This window comes from Lissotriton vulgaris, chromosome 6, assembly GCF_964263255.1.
Source record: "Lissotriton vulgaris chromosome 6, aLisVul1.2, whole genome shotgun sequence".
Classification (NCBI taxonomy): Eukaryota; Metazoa; Chordata; class Amphibia; order Caudata; family Salamandridae; genus Lissotriton; species Lissotriton vulgaris.
In genome coordinates, this window is record NC_141694.1 from 83,398,243 (window position 1) to 83,426,190 (window position 27,948).

Here is a 27,948-nt window from a genome sequence, read left to right on the forward strand (position 1 = left end):
CGCCCATGAGGTCTTTTTAAGGGTTTTTTCTGGACGCTCCCCAGATGAATGGGCGTGAGGTGATCTTCTCCTCTAATGGGACCTCCTGGATGAGGAAGAAGAGGATGCCTCATCACTATCCTCACTAGAAGTCACTTTACTGGCTTTGAGTTTCGGAAGCTATATCGGAAGGCGACCCTCACGATCCCAAAAGGTTTTACTTGAAAAGGTGCGACATACCTGGCAATCCTTTACCTGATGGTCTGGATATAAGCAATAAATACAGTCCTCATGAGTATAAAGCCTTTTCTTCTAGCAGGTAGCACACGCTCCAAACAGAACCTTTTTTTTCTCTTTTCCCGACATAATTGTACCCCAGTGATGACAAATCAGCACTGAAGATGAATTCTGTAGATGTAAATGTTGAACTGAAGCCAAGACTCCCTAGCAGCACAATGTGCGTTAGAAAAATTGGTCTAAGGTTCTCTCAGGGTTGTTCTTGAGGGTGAAGGGTCCTGATTGGTTCAAGAATTATTTTTAGTCTGTTTTACAAAACGAGAGTTGTGGGTTACAAATCTGAAATGGGTCTAGGTCTACTTTCCGCTTTGTATTGATTTAGCATTGGTTTTTTGATATACCGGGGATTCCCATCTGGACGACGGGGAATGATTCCAGCATGAGAACATATGAAAGTTCCAATACTTGAGTAATGCATGCTATTAACATCAAGAATAATATGAACATTTCTAATGTAGTTCACATGACCGTGGCGTTTTAACAACATGAAGACTACTTACATGCGCTACACTATGAGAGCTTTGTGTAGCTATCTTGCCTCAAGAGTTTCTTGAAATTTAGCACACATCATACCAATTCAAAGAAGAGAAGCTGTGGTTGTCAGACTTGGGCCAGGAGAGTGTGTTTCCATAAAAGGAAAACACACATTCGCTGAGCTCAGCTCTTCTCCTCTTGGAAATAGCTCAGTTTAAGCGGTCAGCATAAGAATGAATGCTTCTGCAGTACGGCAGTTAGGCAGGACCTCTTGCGATAATCTAGGGCCAAGACTTCTCTGGGTCAGTGGTCACTTCATGGGGTTTCTATATAACTATAGGCTGATGACTGCTGATTAGTACACTCCGTCCATCATCCCCTTTGGTTTTGTTTTTATAGTACTGACCACGGACATCTACCCTTCACTGGAGATTTTCCCCTTAATTCCAGACAAACAGTATGAACCAGTATGAAAATACGGGATAAACTGGTATAAACCAGTATAAAATAAGTATGTAAATTATACTACATGATAACTTCATGCATTCAATGTCTGACCTCGAAACAGAAATAGGGTACTTGTCTCAGACTTATGTTTAAGGTCTTTTTCTGAATGACATGATACTTTGACATGTTTCTGAAAGATAAGTACATGCAGTATATAGGCCAAAAGTAGTCAGGCTACCTTAATGGTCAGGCACAAAATAGAGTCTAGCTTTTCGGTCTTTAGGACACATCAGAAGCTACAAAAGTCTCTGGATCAAGTGTAGTGCAAGAGGAGATAGTCTAAGGTAAGGAATATGCGGTTTCAAATATTCATCTGAAGTTCTGATTATTCTGCCTGTCCTTCATGTTTCCCAAGCAAGGCTTATCTATCAGAGCCCTTTACCAAAATCATCATTTATGCTTCCTGTGTCAAGGATTCCCTGGAAGGGTTAAACACTATGTATTTCCATAGACCGTTGCCTTCTACTCTTTGGGGTTTAATTTCGGTTATATCATGATAGATGGCTCCTCAATTTAATCCCATGCAAAAGGCTTTAATACATCATCTATCAAGACAGCTTTCTTAGTGTCCAGAACTTTGGTCTTTAGAATAAGTGACCTTCAAACACTCTTAGATGTAGAAACCTGTATTGTCTTCTATAGAGCAATAATGCCTTCCATAGAGCAGTATTTCTTAGCAAAAGTAGTCACAGATTTTGAATCAATATATATCCTTGCTGATTTTCTTTTTTAATCCTTCCAATCTGGCACAGACATAGCAACACATGTTGTCCAGATGGCGCAAAAGATTTCAGAAAGACCAATTACTTTTTCGTGGACAATGGCCACTTAGACTTTGCTACATCTAAATAATCCATCTCTAGGTAGAAGTCTCTTGCATCTCCTTCGGTTATCAATTAGCCAACTAAAAAACAGTGACTTTTCTTGCATTAGAAATATTCCTAAGGCACACATTTTATAAGCCTGCAAGATGGACATCTTGTTATATGCTTACCGAACAATATTGTTAGAACAGATTAGTTGGACAAGCCGTTCTACTATTAGAGACTGCTTATTCTATTAGGGAAGAGAGTGCTACTTTATTTAATGTTCATGACTATCACTGAAGATCCTACGATGCAGAAGGGAAAGTTACTTGTATTCGTAGATCTCCATCGTAGAAATCTTCATTTAAGTCATGAAGAACCCTCCATTCTTCCCATTGTCAATTGTTCAGTAGCAGGAGCTCATCTTTTGATTTAGACTCTGGCCTAAACTCCTCAAAAAGAACAGAGGCTCTCAGGCAACTGCCAGTACAAGGCATGTTGTGAGAACGAAGCTATGCCTCCTTTTCAGCTGCTTCTTTCATACTACCTATCAGGGTATTTCCTCTGCATGTTCACACTTGACACTTCTGACTTAGGCCTCCTCTGCTTAAGGAGGAAAAGGACCTGCAATGCAGTATACCAAATAAGTGTGAAAGAAAAAGGCTGAACAGGCTTGTAAAGGTTGCTATGCATTTGAAAATAATGCCAGTTCTCACAACTTTTGCTCGTACACCCTGTGTATTGATTTGAAGTGTTCGAGGATCCTCACACACAAGCAAGAAGAGTCAATCCTCAAGATTTCACAGAAGATTCCTAAGATGTAGAACTAGGATTACAAGTTTAATTTCCCTTGCTCCTCTTCCTGCCCCAGCAAAACATACAAGACGATGGACGGAATGTTGCACATTGTTAAAACATTCACCCCCAGTCAAAGATCTGGGTTTAATCCATCGTTATTGATTGGCTGGGTTCAAACTGGAATAGCATGGTGAGCAACAAAACGATGGATTTAGGCCCAGATCTCTGTACTGGGGTGAATGTATGACATTGTTCTGCATTCTGTTCGCCACTGGTTGTTTTTCCTCTTCCTGACCCTGCAGGACACAGTCAAAGTAGTATAGTTCCTTCCTCGCATCATTGGATCTGCAGTCTATCAGATTTCCTATCATGCAGATACCCTTTCTTTAACTGTGGCCCTTTCTTTGCAAAATTCACACTTTTTTTTACCTGTGTGATGCCGGAACACATAACATGCACACATCGTGATGGTCTGCAGCAGCCTTTCATTCTACCATACAAAGGAAACTGCAAGAGTGTGAAGCCATGGTTACCAAATAAGCTGTTGAAAATATAAATACAATGGTTATGCAATAGAATAATGTTTACAAAATTGAAAAGTACTAGTGAGAACTATTACTATGAAACAAGGGTTTTTGAGATCCTACCCCCACAAACAGGAAAAACATTACTGACTCTGTGGCAACTCCAGGGTACAGCGGGTTAGCATACGGAAACTGATGAATTCATAAAGCAGCATGGCATAGTTCTAGCTTTACTGATGGTGCTGCATTTTTCTCCTTTTTGCAAATGATTCTCTGGTTTCTGTGCTGTAAAATAGTTTTATGTAAAAAGCGACATTTGATATAATAGAAAATTAGTACATTCACAAAAATGTAGCCTTTCCTAGAGCACAATGGAGGTGTACCTGCATCAGAATGGCTAGATCCTTGTTTTTCTATGAATCATGGGTAGATAAATGTTTTTTCTGAGAACCAAACAAGCAGTAAGGAATCATTCTAATGTTTATGACTATCAGTGAAGATTCTGCAGTGAAGGAAAATGGGCTTGCAGCAAAATTGGAACAAATGTTACATATTCACCTAGGAAAAACATCCTGCTAGGATTGTTTGATCGCATCAGTATAGGTTTTGAGATCCACAGCAACATTATTCACTGTACGGCCCCATTAAGGATAAAGTGGACGTTTTATTATGCACAGATCAAAGGTCTTGCTACTAAACGACAAACTAAGGCGTTCCTAAACTTTAAAAAAAAATAACCTTACCACAAATGTGGATCCACTTATACCATTTATTTTAAGTAATTAACAAATAACATATTGTGCCTAAAGCAAATACGTAAACAAGTTCATCTAAACTGAAAACAGCAATGGTGGATTTTAAATGCATCAGATGCCCTTCAATACTTAAACGGGTATAAGCGACAAGGTACAATCCAAATCGGACACAGAAAATCATGTCTTCTAATCTCTTGAGCTAATTAACAGTTCCTGAATTTTCAGTGCAAGAAAAGACACTTATCCTTTATGCTTAAATAGCTCAAATTATTTTTAAGACGGTTTGAAGTTCAGCCTTCTTGTACTCCCCCACTCACGTCTGGGTGCCCCTTCATAGAGAAGAAAACCTATGAAAATTTACAAGGCAATAAAAAAGAAATACCAAACTGTACAAGTGTTCTGCAACAAATATATTTAACGTTTTCAGGAATAAAGAAAAATTTAACATCTTTTTCTCAAATCCTTCTGTATTCTATATCCAATTCTTAATTATATCATTTACTTTTTCCCGTGCACTTGATCATTTTTAGGTAATGAAATGTTACGAGTAGTTTACATTTTAAGAAGTCTGCAAAATGCCACAGAATAAAAGCATAAAAATGAGCCATACATAATACTAACAGGATAAACTAGAACACATTTAAATGACAGAGTACCACTCTTAAAACATACAAAAATCATACATATTTGAATATTTACATAATTTATTTCTTTAACCTTCGTAACTCATAGTTTCTCGACTCTTTTAAAGAAGTCTTTGGATTGATCTTTGCTTGCCGGTTTAGCATACCATCACCCTTTCCAGATGGAGACGCTGCTATTTCTGCATCGTCTGCCTCATTGCATGGCATCTCTGCTGCAAGCTCACCATCACAGCATATAGCGGACATTCCAGAGGAATCAACAGGGCTGCCTTCAAACTCATCTGTGAGATTTTTATTTCTAGAAGAGGATTCTGGGCTAGAGAGGTCCTGCCCTTCTTCACCCGAATCTACTGCTACACATACTTGATCATCAGGATCAGACAAATTATATTCCTTCCTTTCTGCATCAGTACTTGCACTTTTGAGATCTGAATTCCAAGAAGATGCTCTGCTTTCCACATCAACATTTCCTTGTCGGAAAGCTGTGAAGACAGAATAACTGTTTAATCCATATGGCTCAGGCGTTATCTCGTCTTCCATTTCTTCATCCTCTTCCGTAACAAACACTCCTTCTAAATCTTCTTGTGTTTCTTCTGGAGTAACGGCAGATTGAATCTCTGGAGGGTTTGGGAGAACAGTTGTTGGCACACTTGCCACAAGCTGTGCTGTAGATTTTGGCTCCTCCTTTTTGTTTTCGTCTATTATGCCTGCCTTGGGTTCTAATGGTGCAGAGGAAGCACCGAGATTCACACTTTCTATATCGCTGTGTTTATGCTCTATCACTTTAGTATTTCCTGAAATAGTTTCATCATACTCCGGATCAATACGTTCCTCTTTAATTATTATGCCTAAAACTGTATGCTTTTGGGAGTCAACTAAATCACCAGCTTTCGTGGGTGGTGGACTAACTTTATCAACCTTGGAAGTAGTAGCTGACAAGGTAGGCTGTGCAACTTTAGCACCCTTGGTTATAGGAGGAACCACAATGGTTTCTCGAGATGCACCTTTACTACCTGCACGATTATTGCTTTTGGAGGTAGAAAGTGAACTTGTTTTCTCAGTGTGCACGACGGCACCACTGTTTTGTTGAGAGCTGGGTTTTGCATTAGCCTCCTTAACTTTAGCAGTGTTCAAGTTCTGACCATTCCCCTTTCCAGTGGTGGAACCTTTTACCTTTGTATCAGCGGATATCTTCGCACCACTGCTGTAAAATATGTCGTATAGATCTTTAGCACTTGTTGACGCAAGGGAGGATTTAGTTGCCTTTTGACTTCCTGCAGGTTGAGGCTTTTTAGGGGGAACAGAGGTATTTTTAACGACAGCAGTCGATGTTGGGCTATTTGCCGTTTGGGTTACGGGGAGAGGTGAAATCTGAGGGATAGTTAATGATGGCATTTTTCCTTTTGCTTTGCCGCTGGTTGTTGCTCCTGCCACTACAGAAATCTGTGGCCACTGATTTTCATTTCTTACAGGTGCTCTTACATTGTACTTTATATTTTTTCTTCCAAATGGTGCTCCTACTAATGGCCACTGAGGCTGAGCAAATTGCTTAGGAGTTTCTTGAGTTGTTTGATTGCTCTGCATTCCAAATGGTGCTGTGACAGGTGGCCACTGGGGTTGAGTGTAAGGTTGTGGCAACCCAGTAGGATTTAGATTGGTTTGTATTCCATATGTTACTGGCACTGGTGGCCATAATGGTGAAGCAAACTGTTGTAATGGTGGTGTTGGGGGCCACTGTGGCTGTGTAACTGTTGGTAACCCTGCAGACTGGGTATGAGGCTTCGTCATCCCTGGAGCCTTTACACCTTTCTGCTCATTAGATACAGTTGTATCAGCTTTCACATTTTTTTGTGTCTCCTTTACATGTTCATCTTTACCACAGACCTTCTTGGACAAGTCTGATGTCAAATTATTAGATGGAGAAACTACTTTTGAAGTAGGAGAGGACCTGGTGGCATCCAGAGGGGAGGGTTTGGTTAGCATGGCATTGCCAGATCTCCTGGTGCTTGGAACTAATGTGTTAGTACTCCCCTTTGCTTGTGAATTAGAAGTACTAGATTTAAACGGATTTGACTGTGTTAAGGTTGGTTTTCCAGCAAGCTTAATTTTAATACCCTGTTTCTCAAGCTGGGATTCACTCTCTTTTTCCTTTTCCCGTTCCCTTTCCTTCTCCCTTTCTCGTTCCCTTTCCTTCTCCCTTTCTCGTTCCTTTTCCTTCTCCCTTTCTCGTTCCTTTTCCTTCTCCCTTTCTCGTTCCCTTTCCTTCTCCCTTTCTCGTTCCCTTTCCTTCTCCCTTTCTCGTTCCCTTTCCTTCTCCCTTTCTCGTTCCCTTTCCTTCTCCCTTTCCCTTGCCCGTTCTCTTTCCCTTACTTTCTCTCGGTCCCTTTCCCGCTCTTTCTCCCTTTCCCGCTCTTTCTCTCTTTCCCGCTCTTTCTCCCTTTCCCGCTCTTTCTCCCTTTCCCGCTCTTTCTCCCTTTCCCGCTCTTTCTCCCTTTCCCGCTCTTTCTCCCTTTCCCGCTCTTTCTCCCTTTCCCGCTCTTTCTCCCTTTCCCGCTCTTTCTCCCTTTCTCGCTCCCTTTCTCTGTCTCTTTCCTTCTTCTCCTTCGAAGAATCCTTGACCTTGTCAATGTCTTTATCCAAGTCTTTGACCATATCTCTTAGCCTCTCTCGCAGCTTTTCTCGAAGCCTTTCCTTTTGGTCTTTTTCTTTGTCGTTCTCTCGTCCTACTTCCTTACCATTCTCAAGGTTTTTTTCCTGTTCATTCTTTCCCTGGTCTGTGACTTCTTCCACTGTAACACTTTTTGGCACAGACTGAGGTTTTTTATCATGTGATGGCTTTTTCCAATTGACCTTGCCAAAAACAGAGGTGGAAGATGCTTGATATTTAGCAGAATCTACCTTGTCTTCCTTATCCTTTTTAGATGCAGATTGAGTGCTACTCTTTTGTGCAGTTTCATTTTTACTAAGATTCTGATTGGCAGACTCCTCTTTACTGGCCATCTTGTCCTTTGCTGAATGCTCGTCTCCCTTCTTTGGTACTTTAGAGTCCTTTTCCTCGCTTCCCTCTTTTGGCTGTTCTTGCAGCTTGCGCTTTAACTCATTTGCTCGTCGACGATCTGCTTCCTTGACAGCAGCCAGACCAACCTGTCGGTCCAATTTTCTTCTTTCCTCATAAAGTAGGTTCTTCTCAATATATTTCTGTGAAAACAAAAACTATTTTCAAAATACATACATCACTTCGAAAAACAATCTTGCTCAATGTATTATTTAAATTACAACTATGGTTGGAATAGTAAAATGTACAATTAATTTAAACATGTAAATTTTTATGACTGTTACTAATTGCTTTGTGTGGATTCCTAATGTTAGTAAACACATTCTTAAAGAAGTGATATGCTATATTATCAAACATCTACTACAACCTGCTGACATCAGCAGTAAACAAAATGTGCTTAGCTACAATGATAGTTCATCATGGACAGTATCAGGGCTTTAAGTGGGATGAAAAATGTAGTGGGACGAGTCCCAGAAAGGGGTGTGGCTAGAGAAAAAGTATTAGGAATCCTTTTTAAAAGGTGTGGCCCAAGAATTAAGGGCAAGGCTTTAAATATTAAAATCCTGTTCACACACAGTGCCACTTGACCCTGACTGAGTTTCTATTATTGTATTCAGACATATCACCCAAAATAGAAAATATGCTTCAAAGAAGTTTCAGACCTACAGGTTTGCAAATAATGACTATATCCCATACAAGCAATGATTTTGTTGTGAACAAATAAAATTGACATTTCTCCATTCTGAAAACATGAGACTGAAGTACAAGTTACTTACCTTCGGTAACGATATATCTGTAAGAGACATTAGTTATAGATTCCTTACCTTAGAATTACCCCCAATGTCAGACTGGATCCAGAGAAAGGTTTTCAGAGCAGTACCACTGCGCGTCGGTAGGTGGCGTTGGTCGACTCCGCGTTCATCAGCATCGTGATCGCCGGGATGATTTCGCAGTATCTACTTAGAAGCCGTACTTGCACCAGTTCTTTTCAAAAACATTTTTATTGCATTTGCCATTTTACACGTGCTAAATCACATGTTGACCTCGATTCCATGCAATGCTCTGATCTTCCATTGTGTTGCATCGCACTTCCATTTTGTGCTGCCTTGACCTATAGTTACACTTCAGCAGTAACATAAACATGTTTTTCACGTAAACCAGTACAAGCTGGTGCGAGGCATCTCGTGAGGATGCCTTGTGAGGTTATGGTGTACATTCAGCGTGTTTTTCGTGCATTCTATGCTCATCTCTAGGACAGAGGGAAGATGGCCGTGCAGAGCTCCAAGGTCGGAGAGATAGGGAAAGGAATGCCTTTTGCCTCAGAACAGCCCAAACAGAATCTGGCCAGGTCTGTCTGGGTGGGTCTGATGCAGAGATGGGGCCAGCACCTGTTAAAAGATGGGTGAGAGCACCTGCTAGAGGCTTCTCGAACATATTGATTTAAACTATAAAAAGCGGTGTCTGTTAGGTGGAGCTCAGGAACTGTCTTGGAGTGGACGCACTCGCGGGAGACCTTTGGTACCCGAAGAGATTACTCCCTGAGCTCCGGTCTACGGGTTCCAGACTTGAAGTTCAGTGTTCAGCCAGGGATGTTGAATTCTCAGGTGCTGCAAATGAATCTGGTGAGGTGCTTTGTACATTAACTGTTTATATACCTGTATTCACAGTTTCATATTTATGTATATAGTGTGGTGTATTCATTGTTTGCCTTTCACTCAGTGCCTAAGAATTTATTAGCTTCAGTGTATTGCCTTTGCCAATAATATTAATAAAGCTAATTTTTCACCTCCAGAGGAGTGTTGGAGTTTGGGTGAGTAAGTGGTGTGCGTAAGTTCAGATCACGCAAGTGGGCAAAGCAATACAGACATTCCACGCAAGAAGCGCAGAGCCATTCAAGACACTGACCACTTGTGCACAAAACTAGGGCCCTGAGAGGGAGTCCCTTACTTTAAAGTCAGTTCGCAGAACGGGGAGTATGGGTTGGGGGTTAAGGACTCTATAACTAATAAATGTCTCTTACAGATATATCGTTACCGAAGGTAAGTAACTTGTTCATCTGAAAGAGACTATTAGTTCTAGATACCTTACCATAGAATAGATACTCCAGCAGTACAACCCCGCAGGTGGGTCTGCGAACTAATAAGTTCACACCAAAGTTCTGGAGAACTGAATGGCCAAAGAAGCCGTCTTTTCGAACTTGGCTGTTCAGGCAGTAATGTTTGGTGAACGTGTGCAATGAAGCCTACGTGGCTGCCGGACAGATGTCACTGAGGGGGACTCCACGTCTCAAAGCAGTGGTGGCTGCCGTCGCCCAGGTGAAATGGACACAAAGTCCTACTGGAGGTTCCTTTTTCGCTAAGGAATAACAACTCATGATGCAAAGAACGACCCATCGCGAGATGGTCTGCTCTTGCATGGCCTGACCTTTCTTGGCGCCCAAATAGCCAACAAAGAGCTGATCATCCACCCCAAATTGTTTTGTGCGATCCAGATAGAATGAAACCGCACGTTTTGGATCCCAACGGTGGAGGCACTCCTCCTCTTTAGAAAGGTAACGGCGGCAGTAAGAAGGTGGGCAAAGTGATGGTCTGACCGATATGGAAAGAGGTAGCCACTTTGGGAAGAAAGGAAGGCCTAGTCCGAAGGACAACCTTGTCCGGATGAACAGCCAGAAAAGGAGGTTTCAAAGGAAGAGCCTGAAGCTCACTCACCCTGCGAGCATAGGTATTGGCAACCAAAAAGGCAGTTTTGAGTGTCAAAAGTCTGCGGACAGTTATGTAGCGGCTCGAAAGGAGCGCACATAATGTAGATCAGAACAAGATTCAAGTCCCACTGGGGCATTACGAAAGGAATAGGAGTAAACATGTGAGTAATGCCCTTAAGGAAACGATTTTCAATAGGGGACTTGAAAAGAGAATGTTGAAAGGCTGAAAGATAGCCCTTGAAAGTGCACAGAGCAGAGCCCTGTTGGACCAAGGAAAAAATGAAGAGGAGAACCTCTGAAAGAGGGGCAGAAAGGGGATCAACAGCCTTTGCTGTGAACCAGGCCACAAATGTGTTCCATCTACAGGTGTATGCCGTTTTGGTGGAGGGATGCTTAGCTGCCAAGATAACATTACAGACTTCGGGAGGAAGATCATAAGCTGTCAACTGTCAACGCTCAATCTCCTCGCAAGGGGGTGGAGGCTAGACCGGTTTGGGTGGAGGGCCGTCCCCTGCTGCTGCAACAGAAGATCCTCCAGAAGAGGCAGTCTGATCGGAGGATCGATGGCCAGATTCAAGAGCTCGAGTGGTGTGGTGTGGCTCCCTGGTTAGAGGCGGTAGACCCGAGAGCAGAGGACGGCCTGGGACCATGGTTCAAATCCGGATGCGGCAGGGTCGTGGACCAGGGTCAGCGGACTTGATAATTCTCATCTCGGTGCCTACTCTAACCAGGGATCACACTCGGCAACTCTGGGCATTAGCTTGCCTCATCTCCACAACGGCCCCCCACATACGCCGGGGATGCCTGGTTTCACCTTGGAGATACCCAGTAGGGACCATCTCAGAGGGAAAGCCAGGACGGGTTCCCCAGCGGTCTACTGCGCAGAGATACTCCTTCGGGAGTCGATTCTAGCGCATTACAAACCCACAATTAATTAATTAATTACCAGACTCTTCGTGCCCTGTCTGGAGCCAAGAGAATAACTTGGGCACGTTGCACTTGATCACCTTCAGCACTCTGAGCAGAAGTGGTCTCAGCGGAAAGGCATATAGTAGACCACAACTCCATTTGTGACGAAAAGCGTTGCCTAGCGAGTGTCTCATTGGAAATTCCAACATGCAGAACTGCTGACATTGCGCGTTCTCTTTGGTGGCGAATAGATCAAACCAAGGCTCTCCACACTGCTGAAAGAGACCTCGCACCATTTCAGAGTGAAGACGCCATTCGTGATCCACCAAGCACCAGCGGCTGAGTTTGTCTGCCCTGGCGTTCAGAGAACCTGGCAGGTGTTGAACCACCAGAGACATGCCCGGACGCTCCAGCCAAATCCAAAGACGAGGAGCCTCTTGACATAGGGCCCATGACTCCACCCTGCCCTGTTTATTGCCCTACCACATGGCGGTGGTGTTGTCCATGAACACCTGCACTACTCTTCCCTGGACATTGGGAAGGAAGTCTTCATTGCAAGACAAATCGTCCGGAGCTCCAGAAGGTAGATGTGGAGCCCGGACTCCGCCGGAGACCAGAAGCCTCTGATATCCGCCTCTCCCATGTGTCCAGATCTGCTCTGGCTGGCGTGTAAAAACAAAGAACTGACGTCAGCGTTGGAGGTCGACGTCTAAGTAGATACCGCAACGTCATCCTGGCCATCACGATGCAGACGACGAACGGGGAGTCGACCGACGCCACCTACTGACGCGCAGCGGTAGAGCTCCAAAAAAATATTCTCCAGATCCAGTCCGACGCCTGGGGTAATTCTTAGGAAAGGAATCCATAACCAATAGTCTCTTTCAGAAATAAATATTACTATGGTCTGGAAGAATGGACTTCAATCCCTCCCATTCTTCAGTTCTTCACTTTCTTCTGCAGTCGCTCACTATCTTTTTTAAGTCCTGCATCACCATACCCTCTCTCACTCTCACCTGTAAAAAGAGTATTTTATTTTTGGTTGCTGTTGTAAATATTTAAAGAGTTATATATACTTCCTTCAGACCACTTTCACATAAAAAGTTAATTACAACTGGAAAGTGTGTGACTGCTGCACTGCACACTCCACATAGAGACCAAGGATTGAATAAGCATGTAGTCTGAACACCTTATGTTCCACCTACAGGCACTGTGAGAAACTCACTGTGTTCAGCCTCATCTCAATCATGTACCATCAAACACCCAACCACTGCCTACTACAAACAGATTGCCCCAGGACGCTGGGTGAGTTCAGGTAGTGGTTGCCATCATTTGTAACTACAAGCTTACTAGTTAGGGGTTTGAGAAGCAATCAGCATCTGTAAAGAAATGTAGTTAACAATTTGTAGCACTGTTAAGAGGACTGCATGAACAGCCACTTCAAAAAGGTGAAGAGAAAGTTAGATTTTATAGTGTATATGTATTAGAATAGAGCAAAAGCAGAAAAAATGTGCTACACATAAATTGCTTCCAGTACTGGCTCCTTCATACATTAATCTGTTTAAATCATACAAGTAATAATACATCTCAAGGGAAGGTAGAAAGATGTACACCTTATTGATAAAAATGCTGGCGGACCGTATGTAGGCATATTTGTGACTAAATGTTAAGGCAGTTCTGAGGTTGCCACCAACCCCCTCAGAGAGGGGAGTTCCTGCCTGCCTTGGCATGTGAGAGGCAGGCACTTTCCAAGGCAGCTACCCTAATGCATATACCCTGTGTGCAGACAGATTGGCTTTTACATGCAAGTCAAAATGGAACAATAATCTTTTTGAACAATCTTGTCCTGCGGAAGTAAACCTTTAAGCATCTATTGATATCAATAGGAGGAAAACTCTTTCCGGTAACCCTAGTTCACCTTCAGGGAAATACTAATTGAAAATATAATCACTGAAAAGTTCTTCCCCACATACAGGATCCTCGAGCCCAATACATACAATGTGTATTTGTTAGTCAAATGTTGTTTCTGTATAAAAGAAGGAGCCAATCGTAAACTAATTGTGTAACTAGTTTATCAAAAGTGAAAAGAAAAACACTACTACATGCCTTTGTATATCCACACTGAGAGAAAAGGCAGGATCTTTAGCAGCCTTTAGTGGTTGGAAAACTGACACTACACTTACATGGCCACAAAAGGAGCGAAAAGCAGAAGGCGGAGGAGGGCGCGTGGCGGAAAGACCCAAGGACTTGGCCGTAGCCCGCGAGTCCTAAAAGCGCTCCAACGCACTATCTGCTTTGTTGCCACAAAGGCGAATGCCATCAAAGGGCATGTCCATCAGAATGTTCTGGAAATCCCCAGAAAAAACAGTTGTCCTCAGCCAGACGTGGCGACGGAGCGCCATGGTCGTGGAAATCGCTCTGTCCAGCGAGTCTGCAGTGTCATGGCCACAACGGATATTGAACTTGGCTGCATCCCTTCCTCAGCAATAGCTTGAGAGAGCACTGTCCGGGCCTCCTCTGGACATTGAGGCAGCACACACGCCACTGTATCCTACAGTGTGTGAATAAGCAGTGTTCACCGACCGCAGCCCTGAACAAGAGGAAGAAAAAAATCTTCATACCAAACTGCTCCAGTTTCTTGGATTCCCTGTCTGGAGGTGCGGTAGGGAATGCACTCTGGGACATAGAGGCTTGGTAAACCAAGCTCTCAGGGGTGGGGTTTTGGGAAAGGAAAAGGGGCGCCCCGGGCCGGGCGATGGCGTCAAACCACGCTCCTATGCACAGGAGCCCCTGTGGTGGGCCTGGTCAAGGTGCCCAAAAGAACTTACGAAAGTGCTTTGTTAAAATGGCAGCAGTGGCTCCGCAGAGATAGCTGCCGGCTCAAGAACTTCTGTCAGGAGGTTAGTCCTGACGGACAATGTAGGGAGCTCCAGGCAGAGGGTCTCGGCCGCCCTACTCAACACCATTACATAACATGCACCCCTCCTCCGTAGCGACGATAGGAGGGGTTAGAATGCCAAGGTCAGGAGAGGTATCAAGACCACTGGCATCCCCCAGCTCCTCTGCCCAGTCAAGCTCGCACTGTGCTGTGAGAGGATCCTCAGACCCCTCCCAGTCCTTCCCTTCCTCCGAAGGCTGACAAACAGGCCAAAAAAAAAGGAGGATGGACATGGGGATAGAAATCCCCTATCAGCGTCGGAATCGGCATCGAGCGACGACGTTCCGGTGCAGTGTCCACATCGAGGCTGAAACCGGGAGAGACATCATCCGGTGGGCCGAGCGACGTCTGAGGTGGTGCCTGTGGGGTCAACGTCGGTGGAGGTGTCTCAAGGTCAACCGACGTCAACCGGGATCTGAACCCGGATCCATGGGGGTCCTGTGGTGCAGAGCCCGGAGCAGCCAGCGATGCCGGAGCCAGAGCCGTCAGCAGTAAAGACCTAGGATCCCCAGTCGGGCCAGAAGGTGCACCGAGGGGGGCAGACAGCCCAAAGAGGCGAGCCATGGCTGACCGAAACTCCTGCAGCTGGGCTGGAGTCCGCCGACTGAACCGGGAAGGGCGGGTAGGACGGCAGCGACTGTGTAGGCTCTGCTGGAGCCGCGGGGGAGGCACCACCCGCAGCCTCGTCGCGCGACCGTCAGGGGGCAGTCGGAGAGCGATGGCACTTCTTAGACTTCTTGGAATGCTTCGTCTTACCTGACCCCGAGTGATCTCGACTTCGATCCAGACGAAATAAGGTTGATGTGGAGCTCAGAGGCCACTGATCTCCGCCTCTCCCATGTGGCCACCCCATCCCAGAAGTGATGCATCAGCCACCACTGTGAATTCTGGTTTCGGAAGGGAGAGGGATCTGCCGTCAACCCAATCCTGGTTCGTTAGCCACCACTGCAATTGGTGTGTGGTGCCGCCCAAGATCTGGACGCAATTGGAAAGATTCCCCATATGCTGTACCCACTGGAACTTCAGGTCCCACTGCAGAGCCCGCATATGCCATCTTGCATGGTCCACCAGCAGGATGCAGGAGGTAATCAGGCCCAATAGCATGAGGGTCATCCTTACTGTAACGCGGGATAGAGGCTGAAAGAACGGAATCATAGCCCGAATATCCAGGACTCGCTGTTCGGAAGGATAGACCCGAAATTGCATCGTGTCCAGAAACGCTCTGATAAAGAGGGGCTTTCGAGAGTGAGTCAGGTGTGACTTCGGCACGTTGATGGAGAACACCAGCGAATACAGGAGGTCGGCTGTAGTCTGGAGGTGGGAGACGACTACCTGGGGCGAGCTCGCCTTCTGCAGTCAGTCGTTGAGATAGGGGAAGACTGGAACCCCTGATCTGCACAGATGAGCTGCGATCTCTGCCATCACTTTCGTGAACACCTGATAGGGGCTTGTAAGGCCAAAGGGGAGCACAGTAAACTGAAAATGCTTGTGGCCTACTGTGAACCGCAGGTAGAGTCGGAGAGAAGGCAAGACGGGGAAGTGAAAATAAGTGTCCTGCAAGTCCAATATTACCATCCAGTCTCCAGGGTCGAGGGCAGAGAGGACCTGAGCCAATGTCAACATTTTGAACTTCTCCTTCCGGAGGAAGCTGTTGACATCCCTTAGTACAAGGAAGTAGTGAGAATAACAACCACAACCTACTTCTGGCACAGGGACTCTATCTATAGCTCCCTTGGCCAAGAGAGCCGTAACATCCTGACGAAGAGGGCCAAGTGATCCTCTGACATGCGATGGGAGTGTTGGTGGCATGGAGGGAGGGGTAGTGTCGAAGGGGAGGGAGTAACCCCTTTGGGCTATCTGGAAAACCCACCTGTCCGACGTGATGTTGTACCAGTGGTGATGCGGATCCTGCCGTCCACTGGCAACTGGTGGCCCTGAAAAGTCGGACTAGGAAGGTTTGGAGGCAGCTGTAGGGAGGGCATTGGTGGAATGACCTGCCCTTAAGCCTCCAGACCCATGATGCTGGGTACAACGTCCCTGGCTGCGCAGAGTCTGGGTGGCTTGTGTGGCCCTGTGTGGAACATGGTGGGGCACCCATTCTGTTGTCACGAAAGGCAGAATGCATGGGGCGAGAAATTGCTGCAAGGAAAGCGCTTCCTTTCGAGGATGAGGCTTGGACCACCAAGCTCTCGGGGTTAGGGGGTTTGGCAAGGAAAAGTGGGTCAGCCAGGTCGTGGTGGCGGGCAATCATCCTATCCACAGGAGCACATGTTCTGGGCTTAGACCAGGAGGCCAACAGGACGTCAGTGAGGGCCTCATTGACAAGCAGCAAGGGCTTCGAAGAGGCTGCTGCCGGCTGAAGCACCTCAGCCAGGAGGTTAGTCCTGAATGCCACTTTAGTAAGCTCAAGGCCCAAGGCCTCAGCTGCCGTACGCAAGACCACAGCGTAGGAATCTCCCTCTTCCGTAGCCACAGTAGGGGGAGAAAGCATACCAAGGTCTGGGGTGGTATCCTGACAACTGGAATCACCCAAGTCCTCTCTCAAGTCTGGCTATTCAAGTAGGTCTATCAGAGGGTCAACAGACCTCTCCCAGTCCTCCTCAACCTCCTCTGGCTGCCAATCAGGGTATTGGGAACATCAGGGAAGAATAGCGGTACAAAAGAACACTCCGATTTGATCCTCCAGCATCGGTCGACGCTGGTTTGGCTCTGTGTCAAAGTCGAGAGGGAGACTGGAGACTACAGCGGCCGGGGGCACAACTGTCATCAGAGGAATCAGCGCTGAGGAAGTTATCATGAGGTTAACCAGCGCCGAACCGGATCCAGGCCTGGATCCTTGAGGGCCCTGCAAGTCCGAGGCCAGAGCTGCCCAAAGATGGAGTTGAGGGCTTTGTAAAATGCACAAAGCTGGGCTGGGGACGCTCTGGGTAACTGAAAGGGTAGGAAGCGCGGAGCCGCCTCAACAGGCTCCGAGGGCAGAGCCGAAAAAAGACGACCCTCTGTGTCACGCGTTGCTTCCGCCGACAGACGTGGAGAAGGCGAAGAGCGACGATGCTTCTTCGCCTTACCCGATGACGAATGGTGGTGGTGGTGGCTCCGTAACCGGTCCTGCAACCTTCCTCTCAACTGGGACCTCGAACGGCGTGGAGGCGACTGCCGGGCCTCCAAAAGTTTTTGGGACCACTCCCGCAATGACTTCGGGTTCAGGACCCAGAAGTCGGAGCACAACTTCGGGGCGTGGTCGCGCTCCAGGCACCTAAGGCACGCGAGGTGCAGATCGCTGACCGACATCAGCTTGTGGGAGGAGTCTCAAGGCTTGAAACCGGGTCGACTTGACATCGCTCGTGCACCAGGAGTCGTAGGACTTCAAAAAAGATGTTGACAAAAAGTCGAAAACGTTTAGTCAAAAAATGACTAAGGGTACTGCTCTCTCGGGCTCTGCGCTGGCTGGCGCAGAAAAACAAAGAACTGACATCAGAGCAAAGGGGCTGCATTTTATAAGATACTGATATGTCATCACAGCGCTCACGATGCCTCCCCCGAGTGAGTAGTCGAACAACGCCACCTACCGACACATAGGGCTACTGCTGAGAAAAAATTCACTGGATCCAGTCTGACACCCCGGGGTAATTCTAAGGTAAGAAATCTATAACTAATAGTCTCTTTCAGATAGTGTCTGACACACTGATGCTTCTTCTAGAGTATACATCCACACAATAATGTTTAGTGAATGTCAGCACTAATATCCATATGGCAACTACACAATTACCACTCAAGACCTTACCCATTTTATGTCACAGTTGCTCCTTTCTGCGATGTGACGTGCTCTTGGCTAAGTATCAATCACTTGACATTACTGCTTTGGAATAACAAAGCAAATTTGGTTGCTCTATTCCGCTAGCAATAGTTCCTTTAGAAATAGGTACACCACTAACCCGAGGTTCATAAGCTACAAACTCCGTGACCTTTCATCTCTTAACTATTTTAAAAAGTATGATAATTGTGTTAACTGGTTTCCATGAAAAGGTGATGCCAACATTGGAATACATTTAGGATTACATCTCATTACGTAAACACGGTCCTTGAATAGTAACATAAGAGTTTTGTTTAAAAAAGTAATTTTGTTGCATAGAAATTCCCTGTCACTGATTAGTTTCACGCATTTTGGAGGCCAAGTTCTGCAACCAAACTCTAAAACGTCAAGAGCCATGCTGCAAGCCTTAAGTTTTCCTGACCTGGGTTGTATACATGTCCTTTTGTAATGGTAGCAGACTTCAGAGGTTTGGCAGTTTTGTTCATGAATACCCAGGTCACTGTCAGGAGAGAAGTACCAAGTTTGTCTTGTCTGATAAAAAGCAATCAATATTAGCATATGTTCCTCTGTGCAATTGTTGATGACTTAAGGTACCTCCTTTCCAGCGCTCTACCGCACAGATAAATTGCTGTCCAAAAACAAATTAATGGTTTTATCCGGCCTTGAGGGCAATCACTGATGCAGTATTGAGGGGCAGAATGGTACCTCTGCTCCTGGCCTTTTAGACTCCCTTGAGACTTCCAGCTTGTAGTATATCCTCTTTTGTATCATTCTAGAAATGTAGCCTTGTCGAGTTGGCAGTGTCGTACAGAATATTTACCCACTGTTTCCTCGGGCCTGGTGTTCAGGTGTGTGTGTTATGTTACAATGGATTTGGAGAGCGTGCAGCTACTCTACAGAGTGTCCTGGCGTGGAGACAAAGATACAGAGGCCAGAAAAGGGAAAAACTCTGGTACCAGGGTGTTGGCCATTGTACTGTTTGTTGGAACAGCCAGGTTTTCAGTTGTTTCCTGAAAGCTAGTATGTTTGTGGCCTGCCTGAGCGGAAGAGGCAGCTTGTTCCAGAATCTAGCCACTTTGCACTTGAAACAAACGTCCGCCGCGGCGGGTTCTGAGACAATTTGGTATGAAAATTAGGTGTTGGTGTGCTGCACTAAGGGATCTGCCAGGCACGTAGTGTGTGAGACTCTTCTGCAGATGTAATGAGCCCCCATGCCATGCAGAGCTTTGAAAGTCAGGACCTGTGCTTTGAAGAGGATTCTGCATCGGACAGGCAGTCAATGCAGATTTTTCAGGTGGAGGGAGATCCAGACTGCCCTGGCAGCTGCGTTCGGTACAACAAAGTCTATTCAGTACGAACTCTGGAAGGCCCAGGTAAAGGACGTTGGCATAGTCCAATCTGGAGGTAATAAGGGCCTGAACGACCGCCTTTCTGTGAGAGGTCGGCAATAGAAAGAGAAACCTACAGAGCATTTTCAGGAGACCAAAACACGTACCTGCCACCAACTATACTTAGGTGTCGTAGATAAGGCATCGTCCATTTTCACTCCCAGGTTTTTTACAATCTTGACTGCTGACAGGTGAGGGGAGGACTTGGGGGGGGTGGGGGGTGGAGGAGACATAGCAGTAGGCCACCATTGTTTCCTGCCGTTTGAACCTCTACCACTTCCCTTACCATTATTTCCTCTGTAACCCTCTCTGAAGTAGGTCTTAGGGCCAGAAGGTTGAATATTACCCTTATAGGCGGAGGTATTTTCTGAGGAAGAATTCTTGGACCTCGCTCGATAGAAAGTGTTGAAAGGAACCACGTCCTTGTGGTGACTGAAGCTCACGCATGGATTAAGCCACTTCGGTGTCTCTTCATTTTTTCTAGTGAAGAGTCCACCACCGGTCCAAAAAGGTGTTCCTTCTCAAAAGATGTGTTTAAGATAGAGATTTGAACCCTGAGATATATAGCCAGGTGGGACTTCTTAAAAGGACAATGGTATTTACTGCTCTGGCAGTTGTGTCTGCAGCATCAAGGGAGCACCTGATTTGATTATTGGAAATAAATTGTCCCTCCCTTATTAGGTCTTTAGCCTTAAGATTTGTGTTCTTGGGGTAGATGGATTAATTGTTCCACCTCATCCCAGTGTGCACAGTCGTATCTAGCTAACAATGCTTGTGTATTGGATGTGAGCAGTAGCGGCACCCCTCCCCTAAGCGCCTTGAGACCCTCACGGGTAAGTAGCGCGCTTTACAAGTACTCCGATTGATTGATTGAGCTAGAAGTTTGCTGCCTGAGATGCAACTCTTTTCCCCAAAGCATCAAAAAACATAGATACTTTATCTGGGGGTGGAGCATCTCCTGTGGTTTGGGAGTTAGCCCTTTTGTGTGTGTTAGCGAGTCTAATGCTAATTGTCCCTTAATGTACGCTGGGTCAGATGGTGCAGACTTATATTTTTTGTCTAGCTACGTGTCCAGACAGAATCTTTAAAGATATCATCCACATGTCTGATCATACCCTTGAGCATTGGTCTGTTTCGGGTCCGGTTTATCAACCGAATCGTCAAAACAGTGTTTTTTTGGGTGATTTCAGTGCCTGTGGTGGTTTTGGCATCGAAGGTTTCAGGGCTGGTGTTTTCGGATCTGAAGTTTGTTTCGGCACAGACTCCTGTGGATCGGAGCCGGACTTCGGTTACGATCCCGAAAGTTTCAGCTCGGGTCCAGATTTGGCGTGGGGTTTTCCAGAGCCGGAAGGCTTTTACATAGGCTTTGGTGCAGTGCCATTAGGCGGGGCGTTAGAAGCATGGTCTCGGTGCCGACCGGAGCCTGAGGGCACGGGTTGGTTCGTAGCTGCCTTTTTTGTTTGTTGTGGATTTCGGGGCGAGGGAGGGTTTGTACTTACAGTACGCTGTCCCGTGGGATGTCTTCATCCTGGTCAGAATCGTACTCGGAAACGGACATCGGTTACTGTTCTTCCTCAGGCCCAATAGCATTGCAGACTTCTTACTCCGATTCAGTCCCAAAAAGGTCAGGAATGGAGCCTGTATGTTGACTGCATGTCACAACGTCGAGCCGGACTATCGTGAAGCTTTGCGCGCGTCGCAGTCCTGTTCACTGTGCTTGGCCAACAAGCACAGGTTGCACACTTCATGTGAGTCGGTGCGCGAGTACTTTGCGTGGCACTGAGGGCAGAATATGAATAGTTTGTTCCATTGACAGAGTCAAACCGACGAGGGTAGGCCCGACAGACTACCATGAGCTCTCCGATGGAAAGAGGGTTTTTTGTCTAAAAACAAGAAAAATGGAATACGCGATCAGAAAGAAAACCGTCGAGGTAGAATGTCTTGCGCGTCGAAGGAAACCGTGTAGAACCGGAGAGTATCAACTAACAGCCAAACCCGATGGCGGAAAAAAACCAATGGAGTCGATGCCCATGTGCACGGTCACTGAAAGGAGGAGTCACCTAGCTCGTGACTGGAAAATACTGCTTTGAAGAAAAACAAAGTGCAGACATCCGGAACCAACACTAGGTGGCGATATAGGCAAAGTATATGATCTACAGCTCATATACCTCGAACATTATATTTTTATCGCTAGAAATGTGCAATTCTTTTTTATCTAAGAGGAGGTCCTGCCGGTTCTATATAGTGATCATAACCCCATAATACTCCCATTAAATTTTCCTTGGACAGAGATAGAGGGAACAATTGAATGGAGTCACCCTATTTCAACAAAAGAAGCAGGGCACTCCACAATTTGATGATTACGAACAAAAGTGTTTGTAGAAAGGCAAATACCCAGGCACGTAGGAAGAGAAACGCTGACTAACGTTACAAAATAGGAAGCCTTGGTAAATGTCTGCCAAGGGAAAGATCTGCAGGCTTTTTGAAAAGCTGTACATGTGGATCTTTCCCCAGGTTCCGTTCCCAATAAAGTCACCACCCACATAGGCCCAGAGAAAGGGGTATGCCATTTTAGCAGGATTTACCACTCCAATGAGTCTACTCAAGAAGAAGCTCTGATGATTGAACGTTGCCCCTGACCATTCAATTTTCCCACAAGGAAATATTAGACGCCATAAATAACTAATAGTTTCTTACCGGTCAGTGCAATTTTGCAGCTTGAAGAAGTTTCTGAATTCACATGCTGGGCATTATTCCGCCATCTAGTGGTTGGGTTTAGAATTCTTCTATAAAACGTTTGTCCTTCTACTCTTTTTGTTGCTGGTGTGGGGCCATGGGCCTACATTTAGAGTCCCTTTGTGACATTGTCATGCTTCCTTCTGAAGCTACCACCTTTGTTCGCCATTAATTTTTTGCTTCCTCATATCTTTATTGGCTGAGTGTAGGATCGCTTGTAAATCCCAAACATTTTTCAAGCTGTAAAACTACACTAAATTGTTTTGCAGAGTGAATCATTTCCCGTTTCACATGTTGTGCATGGATATCATAGCGGTTTGTTACTGCTGTGGTGGTTGGGTTGAAGAGGAGCATTAATTTGAAAACAGATGTTGCAAACTGTTTTGTCCTACTTGAGTTTCCTTGTTCATCTGAATATCTAAAAGTGCTTTGTGAACTGTTGCAACCATGCAAATGTCTTGTAATGGCTTATTTGCTAAAAATCAATAAATCAATCATAACATTTATAAAGTGCACTACTTACCTGGGAGGGTCTCAAGGCGCTGGGGGAAGAGGGATGCTGCTACTGCTCGAAAAGCCAGGTCTTGAGGAGACTTCTGGTGGTCAGCAGGTCTTGGGTCTGCCGTAGGTGGGTGGGGAGGGTGTTCCAGGTCTTGGCGGCGAGGTGGGAGAATGATCTTCTGCCAGAGGTCGCTCTTCGGATGCGGGGGAACTGTGGCGAGGTCGGCGGTGCGGAGCGGAGCTGGAGGGTGGGGGTGTAGAAGCTGAGCCGTTTGTTGAGGTATGCTGGTCCCGTGTTGTGGAGTGTTTTGTGTGCGTGGGTAAGGAGCTTGAAGGTTATCCTCTTGTTGACGGGGAGCCAGTGAAGCTCTCTCAGGTGGGGTGTGTTTGGCTATGGTGAGAGATGTCCAGGATCAGGCGTGCAGAGGCGTTCAGAATGCATTGAAGCAGTTTCAGGAGTTTGGCCGAGGCTCATGCGTAGAGGGCGTTTCCGTAGTCCAACCTGCTGCTGATGAGGGCCTGGGGGACCGTTATTCTCGTTTCGGTGGGGATCCACTTGTAGATCTTGCGGAGAATGCAGGGGGTGTTGAAGCAGGGGGAAGAGACGGAGTTGATCTGCTTGGTCATGGAGAGGGTGGAGTTGAGGATGACAAAAAAAACAACAAAGGAGGTCCCTGACTATACTTTAACACATAGGGCAATAGCTCCAAAATATTAAGAACATCCACCCACAGAACAGTTCAGTCGGAAATGTATTTGATTTTTCATATATTAAATATTTTATCTTTTTTTAGTTGAAAAAGCACATGTCAAATTTCTTCTCGTTTCGGTGGGGATCCACTTGTAGATCTTGCGGAGCATGCAGGGGGGTATTGAAGCAGGGGGAAGAGACGGCGTTGATCTGCTTGGTCATGGAGAGGGTGGAGTCGAGGATGACCCCTAGGTTGCATGCGTGGTCGGTGGGTGCTGGAACTGTTACCAGTGAGTTCGGCCACCAGGAGTCGTCCCAGGCCGAGGGGGTGGGTCCGAGGATGAGAACCTCCGTCTTGTCTGAGTTCAGCTTCAGCTGGCTGTTCCTCATCCATTCGGCGACGGCCTTCATTCTTTCATGGAAGTTGGTTTTGGCGGTGTGAGGGTCCATGGTGAGGGAGATGATCAGCTGGGTGTCATCGGCGTAAGAGATGATGTTGAGGCCGTGCACTTGGGCGTCGTGGGTGAACGGTGCCATGTAGATGTTAAATAGCGTTGGGCTGAGGGATGAGCCCTGGGGTACGCAGCAGATCTTGTTGGCTTTGGCGCGGACGCTCTGTGTTTTGCCGGAGAGGAAGGAGGTGGTTCAGTCCAGGGCCTTCTCTCGGATCCCGGCGTCGTGGAGGCGTGTGCGTAGTGTGCAGTGGCAGACCGTGTCCAAGACGGCTCACAGGTCCAGGAGGATGAAGGCCGCGGTTTCTACGTTGTCTAGCAGGGTCCTGATGTCATCGGTGGCGGAGTTGAGGGCGGTTTCGGTGCGGTGGTTGCTGCGGAACCCGCAACGGAACAGGTCCAGGATGCGGTTTTCCTTGAGGTAGCAGGTCAGTTTGTTGACAGCCTTCTCGATGACCTTCGCCAGGAATGGGAGTAGGGAGATGGGCCGGAAGTTCTTCAGATCTTTGGAGTCTGCCTTGGGTTTCTTAGTAGGCAATAATTGCCTGCTTTTTAGGTTTTGACTGGCCATGCGCTTTGCGCATGTGCCAAAAAACCTCTTGAGTTGTGTGTGTGGGTGGGTCGGGATACGCCCCCTCCTCCGATTGGCTAGCTCCATAAATGGAGGCTAGCCATTGGACGAGGGGCCTGTCCGTCAATGCCGGACCAGATTCGGGGGCGTTCCCGAGATTCTTTGGCTTTTGCCGACCTCACGCGACGTCAGCCAAAAGCCGGGAACGCCCCCGAATCTGGTCCGGCATTGAGCCGGCACCCGCCTTCCTGCTTCGTTTATTCGTGTGCCGACTCCGTTTGGGTATTTTATTTAATTTAATTTTTCGTGTGGTTGCGTGTGCAGACTCCGTTTAGGTATTTTATTTAATTTAATCGAGGGAGCCCACCCCTCTTCAGTCCCGCATCACCGCCTCAGCCCCAGGTCAGAGGAGACGCCGAATGAGCAACCGCTGACGTCACCCGGGAGCCGCGCTGCCATTGGTTTAGGCAGCGGGAGGCTCGCCGGGCGACCTGCGCGGTGATTGGCTGCTGGGAAGCAGGAAGCAGCCTGCCGTGCCCTGCCAAGGCTCCCGAGCGAAGGGAGAGCCCCGGGAGAAGGAGCAGAGCCGCCGCGAGACACCCGGTGAGTGGGGCAGAAGGAGAGGGAGGAGCGCCGGGACACATTGTCGGTGTCAGCCCCCCCCCCCCTTGATACGTTGCCATTCTCACTTATTCAGTGACCCCGGTTTGCTACATTTAAAATGTGGTACAAACCCCGTTTTACATGACCAAACTGTGCCCACACTGGCCCAACAAATGATAAATGGCCTGAGACTCGTGCATCACGCCTCGTTGAAGGGCGGAATTCCCGACAGTGCCAGGGTCATACATTCACCATCCGCGTGGTTGCTTTGTTTTTGTCTTTGCTGTTTTTCCTCGCAGAATGTACATATTTGAATGCTAGAAAAAGAATAAAACATAAATGTTGATCAAGTATTTTAAAATAAAACTATTTTTTGAATAAGCATTTGAGGATCTTGTTTACAAGTTAACGAGTGAGTAACTTTTCCAAGGAAGTCTTAGGCCGGGCCTGCCTTGTGTGACATTGGAGTACTCGCCCCTCCCGCACGACACATAATAATATCATTCCCCGTCCCCTCTGGAGACCATGCGGTGTCTGAACGTCGTCCTGCTTTCACACGTTTCAGCAGTAATTTGCCCTTTCACCCTTATTAGAGAGCTGGAAATGCACCTCTCTGGTTTGAGAGGGTGTCAGCATTCGCATCCTGTGCTGAAAACTCAAGTGAGCCCTTTTCAGAAAGCAGAGATGCCACCCAGGCTGCAGCATTCCCACACTCAGCCACCGGCCCTCCCTCCTCCCCTGAGAGACAGACCCACCCCTCTGAAGAGCTGGAGAGCCGCCGCTCTTTTACCCCCTTCAGCCCTCGGCCTTCCCTTTAAGGAGGATCTCTCCCCTGGGGAGATAATCTCCTTGTTGTTTTGTTGATTTTGCTTCAAAGACTCTTGTCCCTGTGTGAAGTCCCTCATCCTTGTATCTACAGAGCAGGTGCAGCCGTCGCGAATAAAGCCACCGCCCCATGCTCTGCCAGCACCCCCCTGGGCTCTGCTGGGGCAAGAGTGCAGGCCCTACCCTCCCCAAAACCCCATTCACCCCTCCTTCTGCCTCCAGGCCCCCTGCGCGGCTGTCAATTAGTTCCTGTTAACACGGGGAGGAAGCTGGCCCCCGGGTGTGGCGCTGGTGATATGACACGTTCGCACCCAGGTATTTGCTTGGGGCTGCCCCTCGGAATGTCTTTAGGGCTGTCTGATTGGACGTCAGACAGACCCAAAGACATTCCGTCAGTTTCCTTTTGCAAACTCGGGCAGAGAGGTGAGTCTAATATAGCCTAAGCCCTAAAGTGTTCTACGTCATGTGCATGCAATTAATTGCAGCAAGTGTTATGTATTCAACAGCATTGCATTATTTGAGAACTGTGATTGGTCTGGTCGTATAGCAGGTGGCCATGTAGTGCTGTGATGGGAAAAGACAGCGCAGTACAATACCGGAGAGAACCACAGGAGGATGGCAGACGCGGCAGAAGGATCAGAAGCATGTCTACCCAAGAACCGAGGCCAGTCTCACACAAGAATAGTAGGCACGACCCAGGAGCAGCTGCCTCTCACTCTACTACACTTTACTCTATGCAGCACAGTGATAAAAGATGCCAGACATCACACACCACACACAACCACTTCTCATACAAGACACACCTGCAATCACAGCCTTTAACCCATTGTCAGTGATGCTGAGCCCAACTAAGCATTCCGTCGCTCACTACTCGCTCTAATGCACATTACAAGTGCAGCTACATGTGACATGAGTAGAGAGATATTCTTGTCATCACACACCACACCAAAACACTTCTCATACAAGACACACCTGCAATCACAGTCTTTAAATCATTGGCAATAGTGCAATGTACTGTACAAAGACGTGGAAATTTTAAATTTTACAACTTCATTTCTTTACAAAACACAAAATAAATATGGAAAAATAAATACCATTAAGTTGCCCCCCCCCAAAGAAAATATGCACAAATCCAGATGTAAATGTTAAAAAATAAATACCATAAAACCGGGTGCCCTAAATATAATGCGGTGCAATACAGTGCATTGTAGTACACAACATACAACCTATTGCAAGAAGCTTCAGTATTATATACTACATTTCAGTACAATACTGTTCAATAATGGTCAAATATAATGCGATTGAGGTTCCGTGACAATTGTAAGTGGTGTTCTCGACTCGCCCGAATATGGTCGAGTCTGGTATCTATGAACCGCAAATGACGAGTTTAGTGGGTGTACGCAGTTTCGCTGTGCTAACCTAAACCGTTTGTCTATTACGTGGGTATTTCTATCTGTACCCACGGGTTCCATCTTAGATACGGCATCCATTTTGTCTCTTGCCCTCAAGTAGCCAGCGAACGGACGTTGTCCGCTTCGCGACCCTGGGACTCCCAAGATATTTGCGGAAGACACATATCTCTTGTAAATGTCTTTATGACGAGGGGGATGATATTGTAAGGCAGATGGCGCCGCTCGAGGACCATCTCGAGCGGCCGGTTTATTGTCTCAGCCGTGCATCTCATTAGGCACGTCCCATTGATGCCTGTATCTCGTGTTTCCCGATACTTCCCCTTTTACACCCTTTCCGATCTCCCCACTGTCTCCGTCTTCCTCTGCACCTGTCCTTATTCCTATCACGATCTGTTTTACTGCTGATTGGAATGTATTAATGATGGGAAGATGGGTTTTTACAGTTGGGAACCGCCAAATGTTTCCGCACTTATATTCCGGACCTTATGTGAATCAAAGTGACCAAAACGACCCCTCTGGGGGATAATTGTGGGAACCGGGTTGTAAACTTTTGTCTGCTATGCAAACC

At 46.6% G+C, this 27,948-nt stretch overlaps 1 protein-coding gene across 2 annotated transcripts in view; it reads right to left on the reverse strand.

Moving 5' to 3' along the window:
* Window positions 1-4,134: 4,134 nt before the first annotated feature.
* The window catches only part of LOC147706833 (uncharacterized), a 461,037-nt gene continuing 437,223 nt past the window's right edge, over window positions 4,135-27,948 (reverse strand). For both annotated transcript variants that reach the window (XM_086925970.1, XM_086925971.1), the window contains one exon: window positions 4,135-7,982. In XM_086925970.1, coding sequence (XP_086782096.1) covers window positions 4,845-7,982 — 3,138 coding nt within the window. In that variant the 3' untranslated portion in view covers window positions 4,135-4,844. The remainder of the gene's footprint in view (window positions 7,983-27,948) is intronic.